The following is a 19,844-nucleotide window of genomic DNA, read 5'->3' as shown; positions in this document are numbered from 1 at the left end:
TTCTGTAGTTACGTCATGTATAAGTCATATGGAGCATTATTTAATTGAAATTATGAAATCATTGCATCTGCTGCAGTCATAGTACAACAGTAACGTTCTTTGATTATTACACCAAAATGAAAGTCTTCCTATTCATATTGGCCTATAAAATACCAGCCTTTCATTTTCCGTCGGTCTTAGATCACATTACAAATGAGTCAAGCTTTAAATTGGTAAAATATTGAAACTCTTTGATCATTTTTGGGCGGGATGCTAATGGTCTAATCCAGTTCAATGATCTATGCTAAGCTGAGCTAAAAGTGCTTCCTCTACATCCAGATAAAACTCAACTGTTTAACTTTAGTGTAGTTGTCAAAGGAGTCTCTTATTAAAAATAAATAAATATATAAGTGGAGTCCTAAAAAGCAGATGCTAATGAAAATAGTCATTAAATAAATAAATAAACAAACAAACAAACAAATAAATAAATAAATAAATAAATAAATAATGGTGTGCTTTTCAAAAACAATAACAACAAATCTAACAAGTAGCTATCTACAAACTTGGCTCATGTTTTATTGATCATTTCTATTTATTTTTTCCTTTATCATGAACACTCTTATTTTACTCACTCCTATTTTCACGTTATTTACCCAATCGTCTCCTAAAGCAAAGATGGAAGAGATGTTTCACAGGGCCTGTTGCACCCCATTTTGAAAGTGCTGAATCCCACTTAATCCACACTAACATTTCTAAAACGAAATGAAAAAGCCAGCAATATTCTGAAGTGTCTCATACATATTTAATCCTGAAAGCTGTCTCCAGTCATTTTCGGTGCTTGAGTTCCTGCTTTGTAAAGTTTTCTCACCAATCAAAGCCCTCAAACCCTTCATAAGAAGTTTTCAGGCTTTTATGGATGTGGATTTTTTGACATTGTGCAGAGCTGAGCTAAAGTTTAGCTTGAGCCACAGGCGGCTTTAAAGTTTGCTCACTTCTGTCAGGTGATACTGTAACCTGTTGTGCGTTAGAGAACATGCACACGACGCAGGTCACTGTCAGAAAGTGTTTTCTGTCTTTCTTTCTTTCTTTTTTTTAAAGGAAGTGTATTTTTACTAAGGAACAAGAAGGAATAATACAGTTTGTAAAAGGCACAGCATATAAAACCTTGCTCTGTACACACACACACACACACACACGCACACACACACACACACACACACACACACACACACACACACACACACACAAACACACATAGGGGTAACAGGAAACAATAGTAAATCTAATGGGGAAAACACCCAGACCATTACCTTACACTCTCACACACACACACACACACACACACACACACACACACACACACACACACACACACACACACACACACGCACACACACACACAATCAAGAAACTCTTTTGTTTTTTTGTTTTGTCTGCATTGATTATGGTCACCACACATTGGTTCCACCATCATTTTGTGTTGGAACAACATAAAGGAATTAAGTTAACTTACTAGTTTTACAAATGTAAGTAGATTGAACATAAAACAAACAAGTTGTCCCCCCCATAAAACTCAAGAATTGTGTTGTTTTAGCTCATTTTAAACAAGTAGTTTGAACAAACGGACATTATCCCAGTATTATTCACCAAAGTATAACCAATAAACCTCAAAACGTTAACCTATAATAATGCAACAGTGCAGTTAGTTATTGAAAGTGGTAGTTCACCTAGAAATGAAAATGTGCTGTTTATTTTCTCACCTTCAGGTCATGCAAGATGTACGTGACCTTTCATTTTTCAGTAGAATAGCAAAGGTGGTTTTTAGCTGAAATCTTGGTACTTGGTGATTTATAAAATGCAAGTCAACAGCTCGGCTGTAAATAAACACAACGTAAGTTTGAGCTTATTATGCAAAAGAAACTGAACACTTCCAGACTGTTCATGTTTAAAAAAGGTTTTTGGTTTAATAATAATAATAATAATAATAATAATAATAATAATAAAAAGACTTCAGTGTACTGTCAGGATCCAGAGGTATTCATTTAGTTTTGACAGTATTTTTTTATTTATTTATTTTTGCCTGTTAACTGTTGTTTTTGTTGCAGTTGACTTGCATTTTAGGACTTCACAAATGAAATAATTTTAGTTAAAAGGTCTTTAATGTTGTTCTGAGAAAAAAAAAAAAAAAAAAAAACGATCATGTAATAACTCACCTTTATTTAAAAATACAAATGTTTTGTTAATGGAGACAAAATATTATTTTATTTATTTTGTGAGTACATGCAAAGTTTTTTAATTAAATGCATTGTTTCTTAAGTGAACACAAATATTTAAATTATTACAATTAATTATTACAAATATTTTGATTAGAGTAAATGTATGTTTTTGGGTACTTTTTTTCTGGGTGAATGCAAAGTGTCCTGAAGGAACACAAATGTTTTGCAAGTAAACATTTTGTAAGTGAATGCAATGTTTCTTTGGACTAGCACAAATTAATTGTGGGTTAAAATAAATGTTAAACAAAATGCAATGATTCCTTGGGAAAAAAATGTTATTATTTTATTTTATTATTTTTTTAAAGTTTTGTTTGCAAATACAAAGTTTCTTGAGGGAACACAAAAGTTTTGCATGTAAACAAACCAGCCTGATCTCAAGAGGAAACGTAAATATTTAACGTTTTGTCAGTTTAGTGTCTAATTCATACAAATTTGAGGTTAATTGTACGAAAGTGTACGATTTAAAAAATGAGTCGTCATTGGGGAATTAGCAAATCGTAATAAATTGTACGAATTAGATCATTCAAATTCATATGAATTAGCCACTAAATCAAAAAGTTACGAATTGCCGTAAGATTGTGTTGAAACAAACATTTTGTGATCAAATACAATGAAAATTCAAACGTTTTTTTTTTTTTTACTTTCTTGTGGTTGAGCAAATGCCCATTTTCTCAGAGGAACACAAGCGTTTTGTAAATGTTTGCTCAGTGCATTGTTTTTTTTTTTGTTGTTGTTGTTGTTGTGGGTCACCATGAATAACAAAGCCCTTTGGTTATCTGAATGATCATTTCAAGGATTCAGCCAATCATGCGGAACCACTTTTGAGCTCCAAGTTCACCAGCACAAAGCTGTATGTTGGTGCTGCTGCCGCTGAACACTGTCTCTCATGTTCTAGGCTAGTCAAGAACCTTAGAACTCAGAAGACAGGACTGGTGCCGCCCACTGTCCTGCAGTCCACAGCAGAGGAACTAGACCTTTACAGTAACTCCGGTACCGCACACCAATCCCAGCAGAAGGACATGACTGACATCATCACTTAGTCCAGAATGCTGGTCACCATTAAAGGGGTCCTTGATTATGATTTGACTTTTTTAAACTTTAATTAGTGTAATGTTGCTGTTTGAGCATAGCTATGATGCTTAAAGTTCAAAGCAAGAGAGAAATGTTGTTTTACAAAATGTATTTTAACCCTTTGATGTGTACGATAACATCGGTGTAAAGCATTCAGTCATGTGATCAGTTTCTAAATTCAAATCTGCTTTCCTGCTATGCCTTGCATTGAGCCAGAGAAAGACATGCTCAGCATTTGTCATAAATCAAAATGTATCCCTATTTTCAAACAAATTATGCTTATTTTAGGTTTCAGACATTTAAATAAATACAAGTTCTAGCATAACATAATATTTATGGTTTGTAAAATACACCCTGATGTCTATAGAGACGGCAATAATAATAATAAATTGTAAACATAATCGCATGATGTGCTTTCTCTGTTTAGGTAACTATAATGTCATTTATTTGGGGGAAGTTAAGGAATTGTAAATCCAGCAGCTTTAATCTCTATCATGGCAGCACCCATCACCTGTCATAGACCAAATAATGTGATTGTTATCAAGCTGTTTAAACAAAGAAATGCTTGTTCGTTATACATATTTGAGAATAAGAATATCGAATAATTCACAGTATAATTAAGCAGTTTGTCAATAATTGCATAAAAGGGAAAATAAGGTTAAAAAGCTTAGGGGCCATTAAGATATTTCATATTTTGGCTTTTCGGCTCAAATTCTTCTAATTTACGCATCAAATTTACCTCACATTAAACGTGGAATTGTTTCATTGGTGGGGCGTAGGCATGGGCCGCTATAAGATTCTGATGGTATGATAACCTTGCATAAAAATATCACGGTTTCACCGTATTGTAATTACTGCCCCAAAATATGCTCTTTTTAAGTATCTGGGTACAAAACTAAAATTTTCCCCTATTGAACACAATATATTTCATTTTGAGAAACATTTTAAATATTTTGGAGCAGTAAACATGTCAGGCTAAATAATTCCAATCAATAATTGAGTTTTTTATTAGTTTCAAAAACACAGATTTTTTCTACAATTTAACACGGCATTTTTGCATCTTTTCTGCTGGATATGCTGTTGTTAAAGTTAAATCAAAAATCTTATATATAACATAGGAGCGGTATAGCAGAAAATGTTAGCAGTTTTAAAACCTTGACTTTTTCAAACCGCAGTATATCCTGAAAGCGGTTATCATCCCATGCCTAGTGGGGCGCCTGTCTGCCTGGTGACTCCAGTTTCATTGCTAAATGGCTAACATGGATTTTATTGAGAGAGCAGCTTTGCTTTATGTGCTTTAAGAAGGCTGAAAATGGCATATATGCGTTCGGCACAGTGTCTGGGTCCATTAGATCTTGCTCTGTTAGTTCATAAACTCCTTCAGAAGCTGTGCCTGGATGACGGACGCTTTCAGCCATACTTCCGACTGAGTCGGTCCCATGTAGGAGGGTTTCCCCTTAGGACACCAACTACAGGTGCTACATCATAATCATGGCCCTACAAGAGCAAGCTTCTGATTGGTTAATGCGGCGCAAATGTTTGCCAAGTTTGATTTTTCAATTGAAGCAATTTGTACGAATCACGTTAAACGCGTCAAACAATCAATTTGCGCCGTGTCATTCGCACCACCTCATTTATGCGTTGATTACCAATTACATCTTTGCATTGACTTAACATGTAAATCGCTAACAATTGATGCTTCATCTGCGTCTGGTGTGAATGTGCTATAAGATAATGGTTGCCTTGTACAACATATGCCATGGGAACGCAAGCATAGAAGTGTGTTAAAAAAGTGGTGAAGGAAGTGACGCACCTTGCACTTTCCACTCGGTTTTAGACGTAACATCTAATTTGTCGTATTTCACGCTCCTAAATCACTGGGCTGTGTGTGTCAAGTGATACACTCGATGCATCACCATCGAAACTTTAAAGTGAAGAGTTCTAAATAGGTCACATTACAAACCTTGTGTCAAAGGGGTCAGCCGGAGCACGACCAGCATAATCAGATGTGTGAAAGGGTTAAGACCTAAAACTAAGTAAGGTCTAAGGTAAGGACTAAAACTAGACTCTTGCTGGGTTTGTGACATCACTAACCTTTAAATTTACTTAAAGGGTCACGAAACCCCCCTGTCTCAGCAGGGTGTTTTCACACCTCTAGTTTGGAAAAAGTCAGGAAAGTGGGTGTGTCAAGCTCGGTTTAGGTGGGGGTGTCGAGGGGGGGAAAGAGGGAAGATTTTGCATAAAGATTGGAGTTTCCTTTTGGGCACGCGCTGATTTTCACAGGGGCAAAACAACACACAGACGCAGGGGGAAAAGGCAGTGACTGTGATTACATAGGCATCAGTAATCGAATTATTAGACAAATTCTTAATTTGTCGACTTTAACTGCAGTTTGGCACTTTCACTTTCATTCAGGAACATTTCCTGCAGGCCCCCCGTGACAAACAATAGATTGGATGTGATGAACTGCTGGAAGAGTGTAGTTTTAATGGAATGTCTGATACTGCATGGCGAATGGGAGAAAAAAAGACTCCCCATTTCTCGGTAACTTAGATTCACTCGGTAGGTAACATATTATCAGAAAGCCGTGTGTGTATAGACTATTTTGTCACAAAAGCGGCAAAAAGTCCTACAACACGGTAATAATTTGATTAAGGTGTTTACACATTTACATTCGAAGAGCATCATTTACAGTGGATCTTTCAGCCTATAATTGTAGTAATATTAACGCACTGTAAACTTAGTAACTAAATCATTTTGTCTGAAGTTAGATCTGTAAAAACTGAAAAAGCTGATGATACAAACTAACTTTTTCATCTAAATAAACAAACAAAGGGTACTGATAGATCACTTACCAAATCTATAGAGACCGGACAATCATCACCAATTGGAACAACCTCTTTTTTAAAAGGAGACGAGCAGCAAAATTGAATTTCACCATTTCCAGATGAGAAAAGCTCAACTAAAAAAAAAAAAGTTTCCCTACAAGCGCATTTCAGTCGCCTGTCATGTGCACTGTAATTCACACGTGATTCCAGCTGCGCTCTCATAGCAGGAAAATGAAGACAAAACCTTTGTTGCAGCACATTAATAAATGCAACACTGATGACCAGTGTCTCCAAATTCTTGTTCTTCTTCTTGTTTTGGCAACACAACGTGGCCTCTCACTACCATCTAAACACTGTAACAGGTAAAAGCTTCAAAGCTATCATACATATTAATGAAGTTGCACTGCATACACAATAGAGCTGATTGGTTTGAACCAAGTCTTTCTCATGAATTAATTCTGCACACTTAGAGACGTCACAATGCAGGTACAGACATCCAGTCTCCACGCTGGAATACACACAAGTATCTAATCGCCGTGACGCAGCTTCAAAAATTTGTTTCAAACCGAGAGAACGAATTTGCTCAAAAAACAAAAACAACCAATTTTCACTTTTATAGTGAAATATAGGTGTCCTAATAGTGTTAATAGCAGGGTAGGACACATATATGACTGTCAACAGCTCAAAAAATGTGTTTTGGTGTTTCGTGACCCTTTAACGATTCCGCACAATTAGACTGTTTAACCAATCAAAACACACTGGGTCAGCCAGCCTATTTCTTATTTCTGAGGTTAGGGCTTCAGAGAACCAGAAAGTCAACAAACTTTTTTTTTTAGAGAAAAGTAACCATGCTTTAAAAAATAAATACAATAAACACCTTTTAAAATTCACTCAATCCTCTTTGACATACTGTAAGTGGATTAAATCTTTAATGGTGACACACTTTGACCTCTGATGTCAGTCAGTCCTTCTGATTCAAACACATATTTACATGTGAATGCACATAAACACCGTTGTGAATACAGGCCGGGTGTAATTTAAGATGTAGGTCAGTGGATGGCGAGACTGTGCATGACATCATCTCCACTGGCATGCCCTTCATTCCATGAAACTCTGGCGTGCTCACAATGCCACTTCAGTCTTGTTTGTCTGGTTTCCTCAGACTCTTGCTCTTTTGTAACAAGGTGCTGCACATTCCCTAAAGCTTTGAACAAGAGCTGAGGCAGCTGTGGACTCAACTTTTAGAACATGTTATATATTTTATGATGTAGGTTTGTTTTTATTCTTTATAGTTTAAATTTTTGTCTGTGATGACAAAGCTGATTTTATCTTTTCACCCATTACTCCAGTTTTTACAGTCCCATAATCTCCTAGAAATCACCAATGACTTAACTTTGATAAAACAATAACAACAATAAACAATAAAACAATACGTAAACATATTTTATCATAAATAAATATGCTTATATTTACTACTTTATGTAGTAGTAGCAGCAGTAGTAGTAATAGTAGTAGTGGCAGTAGTAGCAGTAATAGCAGCAGTAGTATTAGTAGTAGTAGCAGTAGTAGTAGTAGTAGTAGCAGCAGTAACAGTAGCAGTAGTAGTAGTAGTAGCAGTAGTAGTAATAATAGTAGTAGTCGTAGTAGCAGTAACAGTAGTAGTAGCTGCAGTAGTAGTAGTAGCAGCAGTAGTGTTAGTAGTAGTAACAGTAGTAGTAGCAGTAGTAGTAGCAGTAGAAGCAGTAACAGTTGTAGCAGTTGTAGTAGTAGCAGTAGTAGCAGTAACAGTAGTAGTAGTTGTAGTAGCAGTAGTAACAGTAGTAGTAGTAGTAGTAGCAGCAGTAGCAGTAGTTTTAGTAGCAGTAGTAGTAGTGGCAGTAGTAATAGTAGCAGTAACAGTAGCAGTAGTTGTAGTAGCCGTAACAGTTGTAGTTGTAGCAGTAGTAGTAGCAGTAGTAGCAGTATTAGTAGTAGCTGTAACAGTAGTTGTAGTAGCAGTAGTAGTAGTGGCAGCAGTAATAGTAGCAGTAACAGTAGTTGTAGTAGCAGCCGTAGTAGTGGCAGCAGTAGTAGTAGCAGTAGTAGTATTAGTTGTTGTAGTAGCAGTAGTTGTAATAGCAGTAGTTGTAGTAACAGTAGTTGTAATAGTAGTAGCAATCGTACAGTGCATTCGGAAAGTACTCATAGTGCTTTACTTTTTCCACAATTTTTACGTTACAGCCTTATAAGTTATGGTCTGAGAGTCCTTCAGATGCCTTTTGGCAAATTCCAGGCGGGGAGTGGCTTCCGTCTGGCCACTCTACCATACAGGCCTAATTGGTGGATTGCTGCACAGATGGTTGTCCTTCTGTAAGGTTCTCCTCTCTCCACAGAAAAACGCTGGAGCTCAGACAGACTGACCATCGGGTTATTGATCACCTCCCTGACTAAGGCCCTTCTCCCCCGATCATTCAGATTAGATGGCCAGTTCTAGGAAGAGTCCTGGTGATTCCAAACATCTTCCACTTACGGATGATGGAGGCCACTGTGCTTACTTTCAGAGCAGCAGAACTTTTTCTGTATCCTTCCCCAGCCTTGTGCCTCAGGACAATCCTGTCTCAGACGTCTACAGACAATTCCTTTGTCTTCATGCTTGGTTTGTGCTTTGACATGCACTGTCAACCCTGGGACCTTATACAGACAGGTGTATGCCTTTTCAAATCATGTCCGATCAACAGAATTTACCACAAGTGCACTCAAATAAAGGTGCTGAATCATTTTAAGAATGATCAGTGGAAACAGAATGTACCTGAGCTCAATTTAGAGCTTCACGACAAAGGCTGTCAATACTGTATGTATATGCGATTTTTCAGGTTTTTTATTTGCAATAAATTTGCTACTATTTCAAAAAGTATTTTTTTCACATTGTCATTGTGGGGTATTGAGTAGAGTTTTGAGGAAATAAATGAATTTAATCCATTTTGGAATTAGGCTGTAACATAAAAAATGTGGAAAAAGTGAAGCGCTATGAATACTTTTCAGATACTGTGTGTGTGTGTAAATATATATAAATAAAACATGCGCTATAGGTGAATTGAATAAATTAGTCATAGTGTATAAGTGTGTGTGTGTGCGAATTTGAGAGTGTAAGGGTGTTTCCCAGTATTGGGTTGCGGCTGGATGGGCATCCGCTGCAAAAAACAAATGCCAGAATAGTTGGTGGTTCATTCTGCTGTGGCAACCCCTGAAATAGAGACTAAGCTGAAGGAAAATTAATGGATGAATAAATTTAAAATGTTTGAAACCTAAGTAAATTATTAAAATAAATTATAGTATAATGAAACCATATTTTGCAGTCTTGACGTTTTGATCATCTAATATTTTGTACAATATGTATTTCATTTATATATTGATTTCATTTTATTTCATATATTTATTTGTATATATTACTGTATCTGCACATTTTACTGTGTGGATAATATTATGTTAGTCTCAAACTTTTATCTTGACAGTTTTCGCATCCAACTGTAAGTAAATGAGTATCCCAGAACACACAAATGTGTCCAAACTGCAACAGAAATATATCTTTTTACTGTATACTGCATATACCTATCATCATCCTATAGCTTCATCCTAATTGTTGAGTCCTGCAGCTGCTCAGAGCTAAACGTAATAGTGTTTGTATGCTTTCCATGTTGCGCTTCAAGCTTTCCCAGCTGTGCTCGCTGCCAGGAAAACAAAAACCATAACCTTTCAAAAGATGTAAAGTGCGGTAATAACTCTGACGGTTTGTGTCTTTGTCACGTCTCCTCTGTTTTCTTGTATGTATTGGTCTTGTCCTTGCTATGATTGAGCGCTGCCGCAAGGTCTGGTTTTTGCACCTGTTTTCTGTTGCTCTTGAAGGAATGACTGCATCACTCAGCTTCTCAATCTTCTCTCTTTTAGATATTTTCAGTGACCTCTGCACCGCCGCACTCACCGATACGGAGGACGATATCGGTGGGACAAATCCTGCTCAGGACGGCAGATTTACATGCTAAACATCCCATGATGTGTCTTCGATTTCCACAGCACCATCCTTATCCACAATTTTCTCTACAATGCAATGAGGTGGCATTATTTTCCTCTGTTCCTCATCCTGTATTATAAAAGCATCTTATTAGAATGAACAAATTACTTTATGCAGACCACAAATAACCACACAAACTCAAAACAAGCCTTTCTGCCTCAATAGAACGTGTGTTGTTATTACTGTATTGTAGGAAATACAAAGAGAAATTAATCTGGAGGATTAAATCTCCACACATATGATCGTGACACTAATGTCATTAAAATAGTGAGTGCAATGTTATTTTGATGAAAATAAAGCACAAAGCCAAACATACCTCATAGTTTGGGATCAATACGATTTTTTAAGTGTTTTTTTTTTTTAGACTATTCCGTTCATCAAGGATTCATTTATTTAATTGGAAAAACAAATACTGTACAGTAAAAACTGCATAAATTATGAAACATTATTACGGTTAATATGATAGTTATCTTAGTGAATGTAACTTTAAATTGAGTTCATTCATGTGATTTGAGCATCAGTAGTCTCCATCTACCTTTTTTTCTGGGCATTTTGCATATGCACATAAAAAAAACAGTTGATGAAAACGCCATGATGCGAATAAATTTTGAAAATACGCATAAAAAAACTTAAAACGATAATAAAAGATGTGCATAAACTACGATGGAAACACTTTTACCGCACAAATTTCAGAATGCGCATTAAAAAGATCATGTGATTTTGTGATAAGAGATCATGTGATGATGAAAATGTGTGTGAATGGACAAACCAGCAGGCTGAGCACATTGTAAAACATCTAAAATGTTGTTTTGGTCATTCTAAAACCGCCTTAACCGTTTCAGTATTAGTGTTGTTATATTATTAATGACCTCCAGAATCAAGAGCGTCTGTGCTCCGTGTCTGACACCGTCAAATGCCACTGCACGTTCACTGCCTGTCAGGATCGCCTTCTGAGGCGCACGTCATTTATTAGATGAAGAAAAGATTGCCCAGCTTCTCCTACCTCAGTAAATTCAGTTTTTTTGCTGTTAATATTTGGCGCCAGTTAGTCAGGAAGTGGCAATTTTGTTCGCTTTGACTCGTGGGATGGAATCGCAGCTTTATTTGAACGTCTTTTATGCGATAATCCAGTTTTGCAATCCAGTTCTTTCGCATTTTTGGATGGAAACATAGCTATGTTATATCATAACATAGCATAATCCTTCAGAGAAAATTATTATATCCTGATCTGCTGTTCAGGAAACATTTATTATCGTTACCATCAACGTTAAAAAAGCTTGGGCTGTTTCATATTTTTGTGGAAACTGTGTGTCATGGTTGTGGCTTGGGAAAAAGGAGCGAGGACTCAATTGCAGAAAATAATATGGGTTGTATTATTAATAATAACATTTTTTAAAAAGGCAAAACAAACAGATGAACATAATTAACTAATAATGGGTTAACAAGGAGGGTGGGACTAGACAATAGGCGAGAGAGCACATGACACAGAGACAACACAAGCCATGTGCTCACATAAATAGGGGCAAAAACACGTAGCCAATGAGAGAACTCATTAACCACGTGTTCACAATAACAGGACAATGCTAAAGCACGCAGCCACAATGTAAACACAGAGCCACGTGCTTGGACAACACAAATAGACGCAAAACACAAGCACACCTTACCGTGCACTCAAACATATGCAACGCGCATGTTTCATCTCAGCGTCAACTAATACAGAAACCAACTAGACGGAGATGCTGAGAATGAAACAGCGCGATGCCGACAGAACAAAACACAAACACGAGTACAAGAGTGCGCGCGCACACAGAGACACACACAATGACAGAAACAGGACAAGACAGAGCTAGTGTCCGGACTCTGCCACCAAAACAAGAATCTATAAGACCAGAGTGGCAGAACCCTAACAAAAGGACCATTACAATTTATTTCTCTTAATTCATCTAGGATACAATAAATTGTTCAAGAGTGAAAGTATAATAGACATTTAGAATGCGAAAATCTATCATATGTATCATACTTTCTGCAAAACTAAAGGCTGATTAAGGGGCTGAGTGGGGCCTTTTTTAAATGATTTACTAACGGCCACAAGCTTTGTGCGTGGTGCTTATGTGCCCTACGCTCTTTGCATTTTAGTCCTTGCGTGCCGTGCCCTCGTAGTTGAAAAAAGGTAAACTCTGAGCTGAAAAAGTGAGTCAACGTCAGTCACATCTCTTTCATTCTCCAATCAAATGTTAGCAGAGGCTGGGTTTCCGTTGAGGTGACTGCAGTGTTTGTGTTGTCAAGACGACTACGGAGACTTTTAAACAAGGTTATTATAATTAACAAAAACGAAAGAAGAAACGAAATTAAAATGTAAAATAATTGTCGTTAACTGAAATAAAAATAAAAACGAGAGTTTTTCAAAAAACTAGAACTAACTGAAACTGTATTGTGTATATACAAAATAACTGAAACTAACTAAAATTATAGCAAAAACCTCCGTTTTCGTATTTGTAAATGTATTTAATACATATTCTTACTGTAAACGGTTTAGAAGTAAATATAACTTGCGCTGCAGGTGTTTGACCCATACGGCACCTCACAGTCTGTAATCCTGCTGCCTGCCATCGAGCTGTTTCTCCTCCAGTCATTCTAGCTGTTGCTCCTGCGACACAAGCAACGAGTGAACATCACAGCAGCAAGGTGACAGCATTACAGGCACTGAATGGGCCATGAAACCCCCTCGTTTCAGCAGGGTGTTTTCACACCTCTACTTTGGAAAAAGTCTGAAAAGTGGGCGTGTCCAGCTCTGTTTAGGGGGGAGTGTTGGAGAAAGAAAAGAGGCATGGTGTGGGAGTGTCTATTTAGGCACGCGCTGTGTTATTCCGGTCACAAACTGCGGTGAAAATCCTACAAGAGGTTAAAGTTTGGTTGTGGTGCTAACATGTTTACACTCGGTGTAATAGTTTGTTCGATATGAACAAACTAAATAAACAAAGAGCACTGGTCGCTCACTCACCAAATCTGTAGAGACAGGACAATCACCAGCAACTAGAGCTGCGTCTTTATTAAGAGAAGACTACAAGCGAATCCGGATCTCAGCGTTTGCAGATGAGAACAGCTCTCAGGTAAACAATAATCTCCCTTAGACACGTAAGTTATTGTTGTTGAGCGTCGCGTACACTGTAATCCACGCGTGACTCCAGCTGAGCTCTCACTAAGAGAAAATAAAAACAAACCTTAACTGCAGCAAACTATAAAAGCAACACTTTTAACATGCTTGTTTTGCCAACACATTGTGGCGTTTCTGTCGTCTAAACACTGTGACAGTAATGAATATTAATGATGTTGCACAATAGAGCGCGCTGATTGGTTTGAACCAAGCCTTACTCATGCATTAATGCAACACACTGTTAATAAGACACACTCTGGCACAGACGTCCAGTCTGCACGCTGGAATACAACGCTATTATGTCATGGCCGTGACGCAGCTTCAAAAATTTGTTTTAAACCGGAAGTACGAATTTGCTTGAAATAATGCAAAAACAACCAATTTACACTTTTTAGTGAAATATAGGTGTCCTAATAGTGTTTTTAGCAATGTGGGACACATGCGACTGTCAACAGCTCAAAAAATGTGTTTTGGTGTTTCGTGACACTTTAAAACTATTACTTTAACACATTTGTGTCCAATATGGGTTTTATTTCTGTATCAACTACACTTGCAGTGGGTATACCAAGGGCTTAAGTTAGAATCTGGTAAAAAAAAAAGTAAGTTTATTTCATAACAGAAAATCATAATGTAATTTAAATAAGTGAATCATACTTCAGTTGGGTTGCAAAATTTTACTGTAAGACATTTTTCAGATCATGGTGATGTTTTAACTGACTGAAATTACTATTGATGACAACAGTTTTGGTATGTTGAGTCCTAACATCCGCGTTAAATATCTGAACTTCCCATGACTACTGTGTATCTAATCTCAGAGCAGCCTTGCACACATATTGTACTTAAGGCTGCTATCTTGTGGGCTTTGCATTTGGATTTGAGGATGGGTGTGGTTTTGATAAGTGATAGTGTCCATGTATCCTCTAAATACAGGTTTTGAGATAAAGAATGGCTGACTGTATTTTTATTATACAATATTTATTTTAATGATTTTGAACAAATATTCTTATTTAGAAAAAAATAAACTAAAACTGAAACTAAAAAAATAGTAAATCTGCCCTTAAAACTAATTTAAAACTAACTGAATTTGAAAACAAAAAGTCAAAACTAAATAAAAAACTAAAACTAATGAAAAATCAAAAACTGTTATAACCTTGCTTTTAAAGAGGGAGGATAGACTTGTGGTTGCTGTTTTGAGTTATCCTGTTCTGTATGAATTACAAATTTTTAATTTGCGACATAAAACACATTTTCATCCAATGAGTCAAAAAGTCCGGCACAGCCTTCGCAAAGTCGCATAGCCCTCGCCTTGGCTGACACCGATGCTGACGCATACCTCTCAAAAAATAACTACACATCGCAACGACGCGTATCGTAAGTTTGGTATTGGTGAAGAGCGTGGGCGGTTTCAGGAGCTGCGAGCCCGCTGGAATAAGTGTCGAGTCTTGTGAAGAAGCTCCATATGGAAACTTTTGTTTTATGTTTACCTTGTGATTAAAGTTGTCGCACATCCGCTGATTCCTGCCTCTGAATGAGCGAATTTGAGCTACTTGTAAAAACTCGACACAGAGGAACATAAAAACCTGCTGCCAGCTAGCGTTTTGGAAGTGTTATTGCAGAGCAACACAGAGCGCGCAGGAGTATAAATACAACACAAATACGTGCAAGGCAGGCGCTGTGGGTCTTGTCGATCACTCGATGCAGAAGTTAAAATCAGCCTTAATAAACAGGAAAAACTGTTTCAATGTTGGAAGTAAGAATCGGTATTTATAATTGAGTGAAAATAACAATTATAAGGAACAGATTACGACTTGTAAATTGTAATCTGATTATATTACTTCAAAAGTGACAAAAGTAAAATTGAAAAAAAAAAACACACTGCAAAGTCAGAATTTTATTTAAAAATAAGGATTGACAGAAAAATATTACAAAGGTTTGAAGAGCAATTTGAAATAATAAAAGATTCAATTAATTTCTGGAACTATATGTACATGTTAACTTTTTTATTAACTGTGAGAGCATTATAGACAGAAGAAACATAAATAAAAATATAAACAGTTCTGATAACATTTCAAATACAGTACTGGCAAACATGCCTAACATGTAAATGCCCAATACCTGACTCTGCCATGCAAAATGTGATTTTAAAAGGCATATAATTCTTATTTTTTGTTAACACTTAATTTGTAACATATGTAATGCAACAATATTGACTTTAGTAATTGTAATCAATTACACAAATTTAAAATGTAATGCATTACATTAATCCATTGCCAAAAAAAATGGAATTAGAATACAGAACTGTGTATTGACTTTCATATTAATTTGTAATGTTTTGATTTAGCGGCTAATTTGTATAAATAATGAATTCCAAATCAGCCTTTATACTTCTGCGTCAAGCGCTACGGCGCATAGCCCTACACCGTGTCCATCGGCGTCGCTGACGCGCACCACTCAAAAAATTTAACTACACGTAGCAATGACGCGTAGCGCAAGCTCTGTGATTGGTCGGCTTGGTAGCGCTGACGAGTCTGGGCAGGACAGAGAGCTGCGCGGGCCAGATGGAGAGATTGTTTACAAGTGTGGAGTTCCGTGAAGGAGCTCCGGATGCAAAGTTTTGTGTTTACCTCATGGTTAAAGTTGTTGCATGTCCGCCGGTTCCTGCCTTAAAATGAGCAAGTTTGAGCCACTTGTACATTATGGAAGCGTTCAGAAAAAAACAAAAACACACCAGCGAAGAAACTCGACACAGAGGAACATACTAAGAAACCAACTAGTGTTTCGGAAGTGTTATTGCAGAACAACAGATACAGCGCGCAGAAGTACAAATGCACAGCTACTTGCATTGCATGCGCCGTGGGTCACGCTGATCACTTGACGCAGAAGTATAAACCAGGCTTGCGTCCACGCATAGGCTGCACCGTAGCATACGCCTGAACAGAAGTATAAATTAGCCTTAAGCCTTTACTGCTTGCTTTAAGACATAAAATGAAGAGTTTAGTTGCAAAAACCGCGTCTGAAATTTCGTCTGAAATTTCCATTGAGAATAAGCATTATTCTCAGCCTCCTTTGTTTATGTTAAGTTATTTCACTTTGAAGACCATGTAAAGAACTTATTATTTGCCATAAAAATTCAATGATTGAACCTAGACACAGGAGTCTGATTAAAATGCAAATTTTAGAAGAAAGTTTCAGACATATTCAAATAAATGTATCCTTGGTGAAGAAAAAAATACTTCTTTAAAACAGAAGCTCAAAAAAGGTCTTGATCCTGAACTTTTGACTGGTAGAATAATTTTTCTTTTTAAAGCAAAACCTTATTCAAAACAATTAGTTTCGATTCCTTGATTCTTTTATAAAGATGACCAAACAGCAAGTGCAACCCATAATTTGAAATGCAGGTGGATCCATCATAATCCGCACAGGATTATTGGAGGGTTTTAACCAGACTGACCAATCAGAGTGGATTTAAGTCACATTGCAGTGGGAAATTCAGCCTTCGTGTTTTCACTCTGCTGTGCCTTGGCAGCAAACGCAGGCCTTTGTAAACCGAAAAAAAAAATAGATGTAACCATGACTGAAACACTGAGAGAAAGAGACTCCCAATTTCGTCCTGCTGAAACTTCCAGTGAAATGCTACTATATACTTGATTTTGTTGTTCATTGCTTGTTTGCATATGAGAGAGACTGTTGGTCAGAAATACAGCACTTTTATTATTCTCTAAGGTAATGTATACAATATTTATACTCTCTTTTATATTCTGACATGAAAGTTGTATAAGCCATGTGTAAAGCTTCGTTCCTCTGTGTGTAAAGCTGTATATGTTTATTCTTCTTATTTGCCCCTACTTGATATATTCATCTTTATCATGGACTGGCTGTAAATACTTTTTTTAATGGAGAAAAATATTAAAAGACCACTTAAAAATGTTCAGTTTCTCTGGATTTACTAAAGGTTTTATGGTTGTATAGGTAAAATGTTACTATTTGTTTTACCCTGTTAACGTTTGGGAACATCTCGAACAAACTTGATAAAAATATTATAATATTGTCTTTGTTTTGGTTTGTCTGTTTTTTTTTTTATTTGTTTTGTCTGGTTTAGTTTTGTCGTATTTTTATTTATTTTTTTGTCTCGTCTAGTTTTGTTTTGTTTTTTGGTCTGTTTTTATTTAGTTTTTTTTTTGGTTTGGTTTTGTCTGGTTTTGTTTTGTCTAGTTTTGTTTTGTTATGCTTATTTGTTCTGGTTTTATTTTATTTGTTTTTGGTATGGTTTTGTCTTGTCTAGCTTTGTTTTGTCATGCTTTTTTTGGTCTGGTTTTATTTTGTTTTTGTCTGGTTTTGTTTTGTTTGTTGTGGTCTATTCCATTTCTTTACATTCTGTTTTATTTTGTTTGTTTTAGTTTAGTTTAGTTATTTCTGTTCTGTTTGTTTTAGTTTAGTTCAGTTCAGGGGTCCGTTCTTCATACCTGGATTTCTCAGTTAGCTGGATTTGGATATTGACGATTTGACACGACTCAGGATTGTTTTGTTCTTTAAAACTCATGTGAAACTTGTTGTCAAACAGGTTGCTCAAACCTGCTTGGGAGCAGGCTCATTTCATATAAACAGGATTAGATTGGATCATTTTAAGCAAAGGTAATACTGAAAGTATGTACCAAATGCTGATGTTTTCTTACAGTAGGTATATGCAATTGGGAAAATAGTATATATATGCACTCCGAAATAAAATTACAAAGACTGCCACCTGGTGATTTAAAGTGAAAATGTATTGATATGAGCTTTTTAGATGCAAACGCGTACATGCACAATATTCGACTTTTAAAATAAAAAAAAAGGATAATAATTTATGCAGTCAAGCACATGTTTTGAGCGCTAATATGCCAGTGATGGACACCTTCACTGATATCAAAATGTTTTTTTTGATGCAAAATTAATTTATAGTTATTTCTTACGCCGATTAAATAAAAAACTTAAGTAGGCCTAGACTACTATAATAAAGAAAATCTTCTCTAAATTTAGAACTAAATACATTAATATGCATTGAAATTCATGATGAATACTCTTGTCACATGAAAGTGTAAAGCCTGCAGCTCACAACAAATGTGGAAAGTTATTGCGTGTCATATTTAACAAACTGTTTATTGCTAATTTGATGTAATTTTGCTCACATGGATAAATGAATATTAATCAGATGATGTCATAACACTGCTGTGCTATTAGCTAATCTTAGCATTGCCGATCATGATTTCGAGAATCGGTAGATCTGTCTCTCACAACACACACAGGGATCTCAGATCAGTTCATCCAGACATTTTAATTTAAATCGCGATCTTGTTTGAAGAACCAAATTAGCCAGAGATCAGTTATCAAGATTAACAGATCCAGGATCTGCCAAGTCATCTTAGATAATTTAAGCGAGGTACGAAGAACAGACCCCTGTTTTGTTTTGCTTTGCTTTTTTGTGTTTTGTTTTAGTTTAATTCATTTCAGTTCAGTTTGTTTTAGTTCTGTTCTGTTCTGATCCTTTCTGTTCCGTTTTGTTTGTTTTTATTCTTGTTTTAGTTTAGTTTATTTCAGTTCAGTTTTGTTTTGCTTTGACCGGAATAAAAAAAAAATTCCACTAAATGTGTATTTTTCTAATTTTTGTTTTTCAGTTATTTTTGATATTTTGTAATTTATATTTTGTCTAAAAAGGAGTATAAACATGTCTGAAAGCATGGCTATTTGTTATTTATATATTTATTATATTTAAAAATAACATTATTATTATCAATTCGAATGGAATGCATCAGTAGTTTATGGAATAAGACTAAAATTACACAACTATAAATCGTAAATCCAAAGAAACTGAGAATTTTCAAATGATAATTGATATTTTTGTTTGTTTCCATTTCATCCATGTATAAAATATGATTGTTGTAGCATAAATATTCCAGCTGTACTGTAAAAGCATCTGATACTGTTACTATTATACAGTATTGCTCATGAATGTTCCATTTCAAGCTTAATATCTTACACTATCCAATTCAGAAAAAAATCTGATGTACTGTATCTCTCTTATATTCTGACATGAAGAACTGGATGAAAGTTTGACAGTGAATGTAGTAAAGATGCCAAACGTTTTGTCCCATAATCGTCATAATCATATTCAGATATATAACTTAAATTGTCTGGCTGATCTTGCATTGTTTGTATGTAAATATCTGAGCATTAAGATTTGAATGCAAATGTTTTTTTTCTTTCTTTTTTTTTTTTTGCTAGCATTTTGTTCATACATATGTGAATATTTAACTTTATAAAGCTTCCCTATGGACAATATTACAGCTGATGTGAATATGTATTACAGTGCTCTGTACATTTTCAAATGCATAATGAAGTACATTCATGGTAAAAAACTTCTGTCTGTGAGTTTTGTTCAACGATTGTAGACTAAATGCAAATCCAGTCGATACAAAAACAAGTAAAATGAGTAAATAAGAACAAAGAGCAAA

The 19,844-nt window shown here is 35.8% G+C and overlaps 1 protein-coding gene and 1 long non-coding RNA gene across 29 annotated transcripts in view; both read left to right on the top strand.

Annotated features, from left to right (window-relative positions):
• The window catches only part of mcf2l2 (MCF.2 cell line derived transforming sequence-like 2), a 194,993-nt gene extending 179,793 nt beyond the window's left edge, over positions 1 to 15,200 (top strand). For 11 of the 28 annotated variants that reach the window (XM_087273326.1, XM_087273322.1, XM_087273315.1 and 8 more), the window contains 2 exons: positions 3,151 to 3,245; positions 10,079 to 15,200. In XM_087273326.1, coding sequence (XP_087129452.1) covers positions 3,151 to 3,245; positions 10,079 to 10,173 — 190 coding nt within the window. In that variant the 3' untranslated portion in view covers positions 10,174 to 15,200. The remainder of the gene's footprint in view (positions 1 to 3,150; positions 3,246 to 10,078) is intronic. The other 17 variants (XM_087273333.1, XM_087273320.1, XM_087273318.1 and 14 more) reach the window with 2 other exon arrangements.
• Positions 15,201 to 15,248: 48 nt separating this feature from the next.
• LOC147841670 (uncharacterized) lies at positions 15,249 to 19,361 on the top strand. The gene is made up of 2 exons (XR_015502422.1): positions 15,249 to 17,482; positions 17,527 to 19,361. It is a non-coding gene; the product is annotated as an uncharacterized LOC147841670 (long non-coding RNA).
• The last annotated feature ends 483 nt before the right edge of the window (positions 19,362 to 19,844 follow it).

Source organism: Danio rerio, chromosome 11 (assembly GCF_052040795.2).
Source record: "Danio rerio strain M-AB ecotype USA chromosome 11, GRCz13ab, whole genome shotgun sequence".
NCBI lineage: Eukaryota > Metazoa > Chordata > Actinopteri > Cypriniformes > Danionidae > Danio > Danio rerio.
Note: the sequence above shows the minus strand (reverse complement) of the source record. Positions and strands in the feature narration are given on the sequence as shown.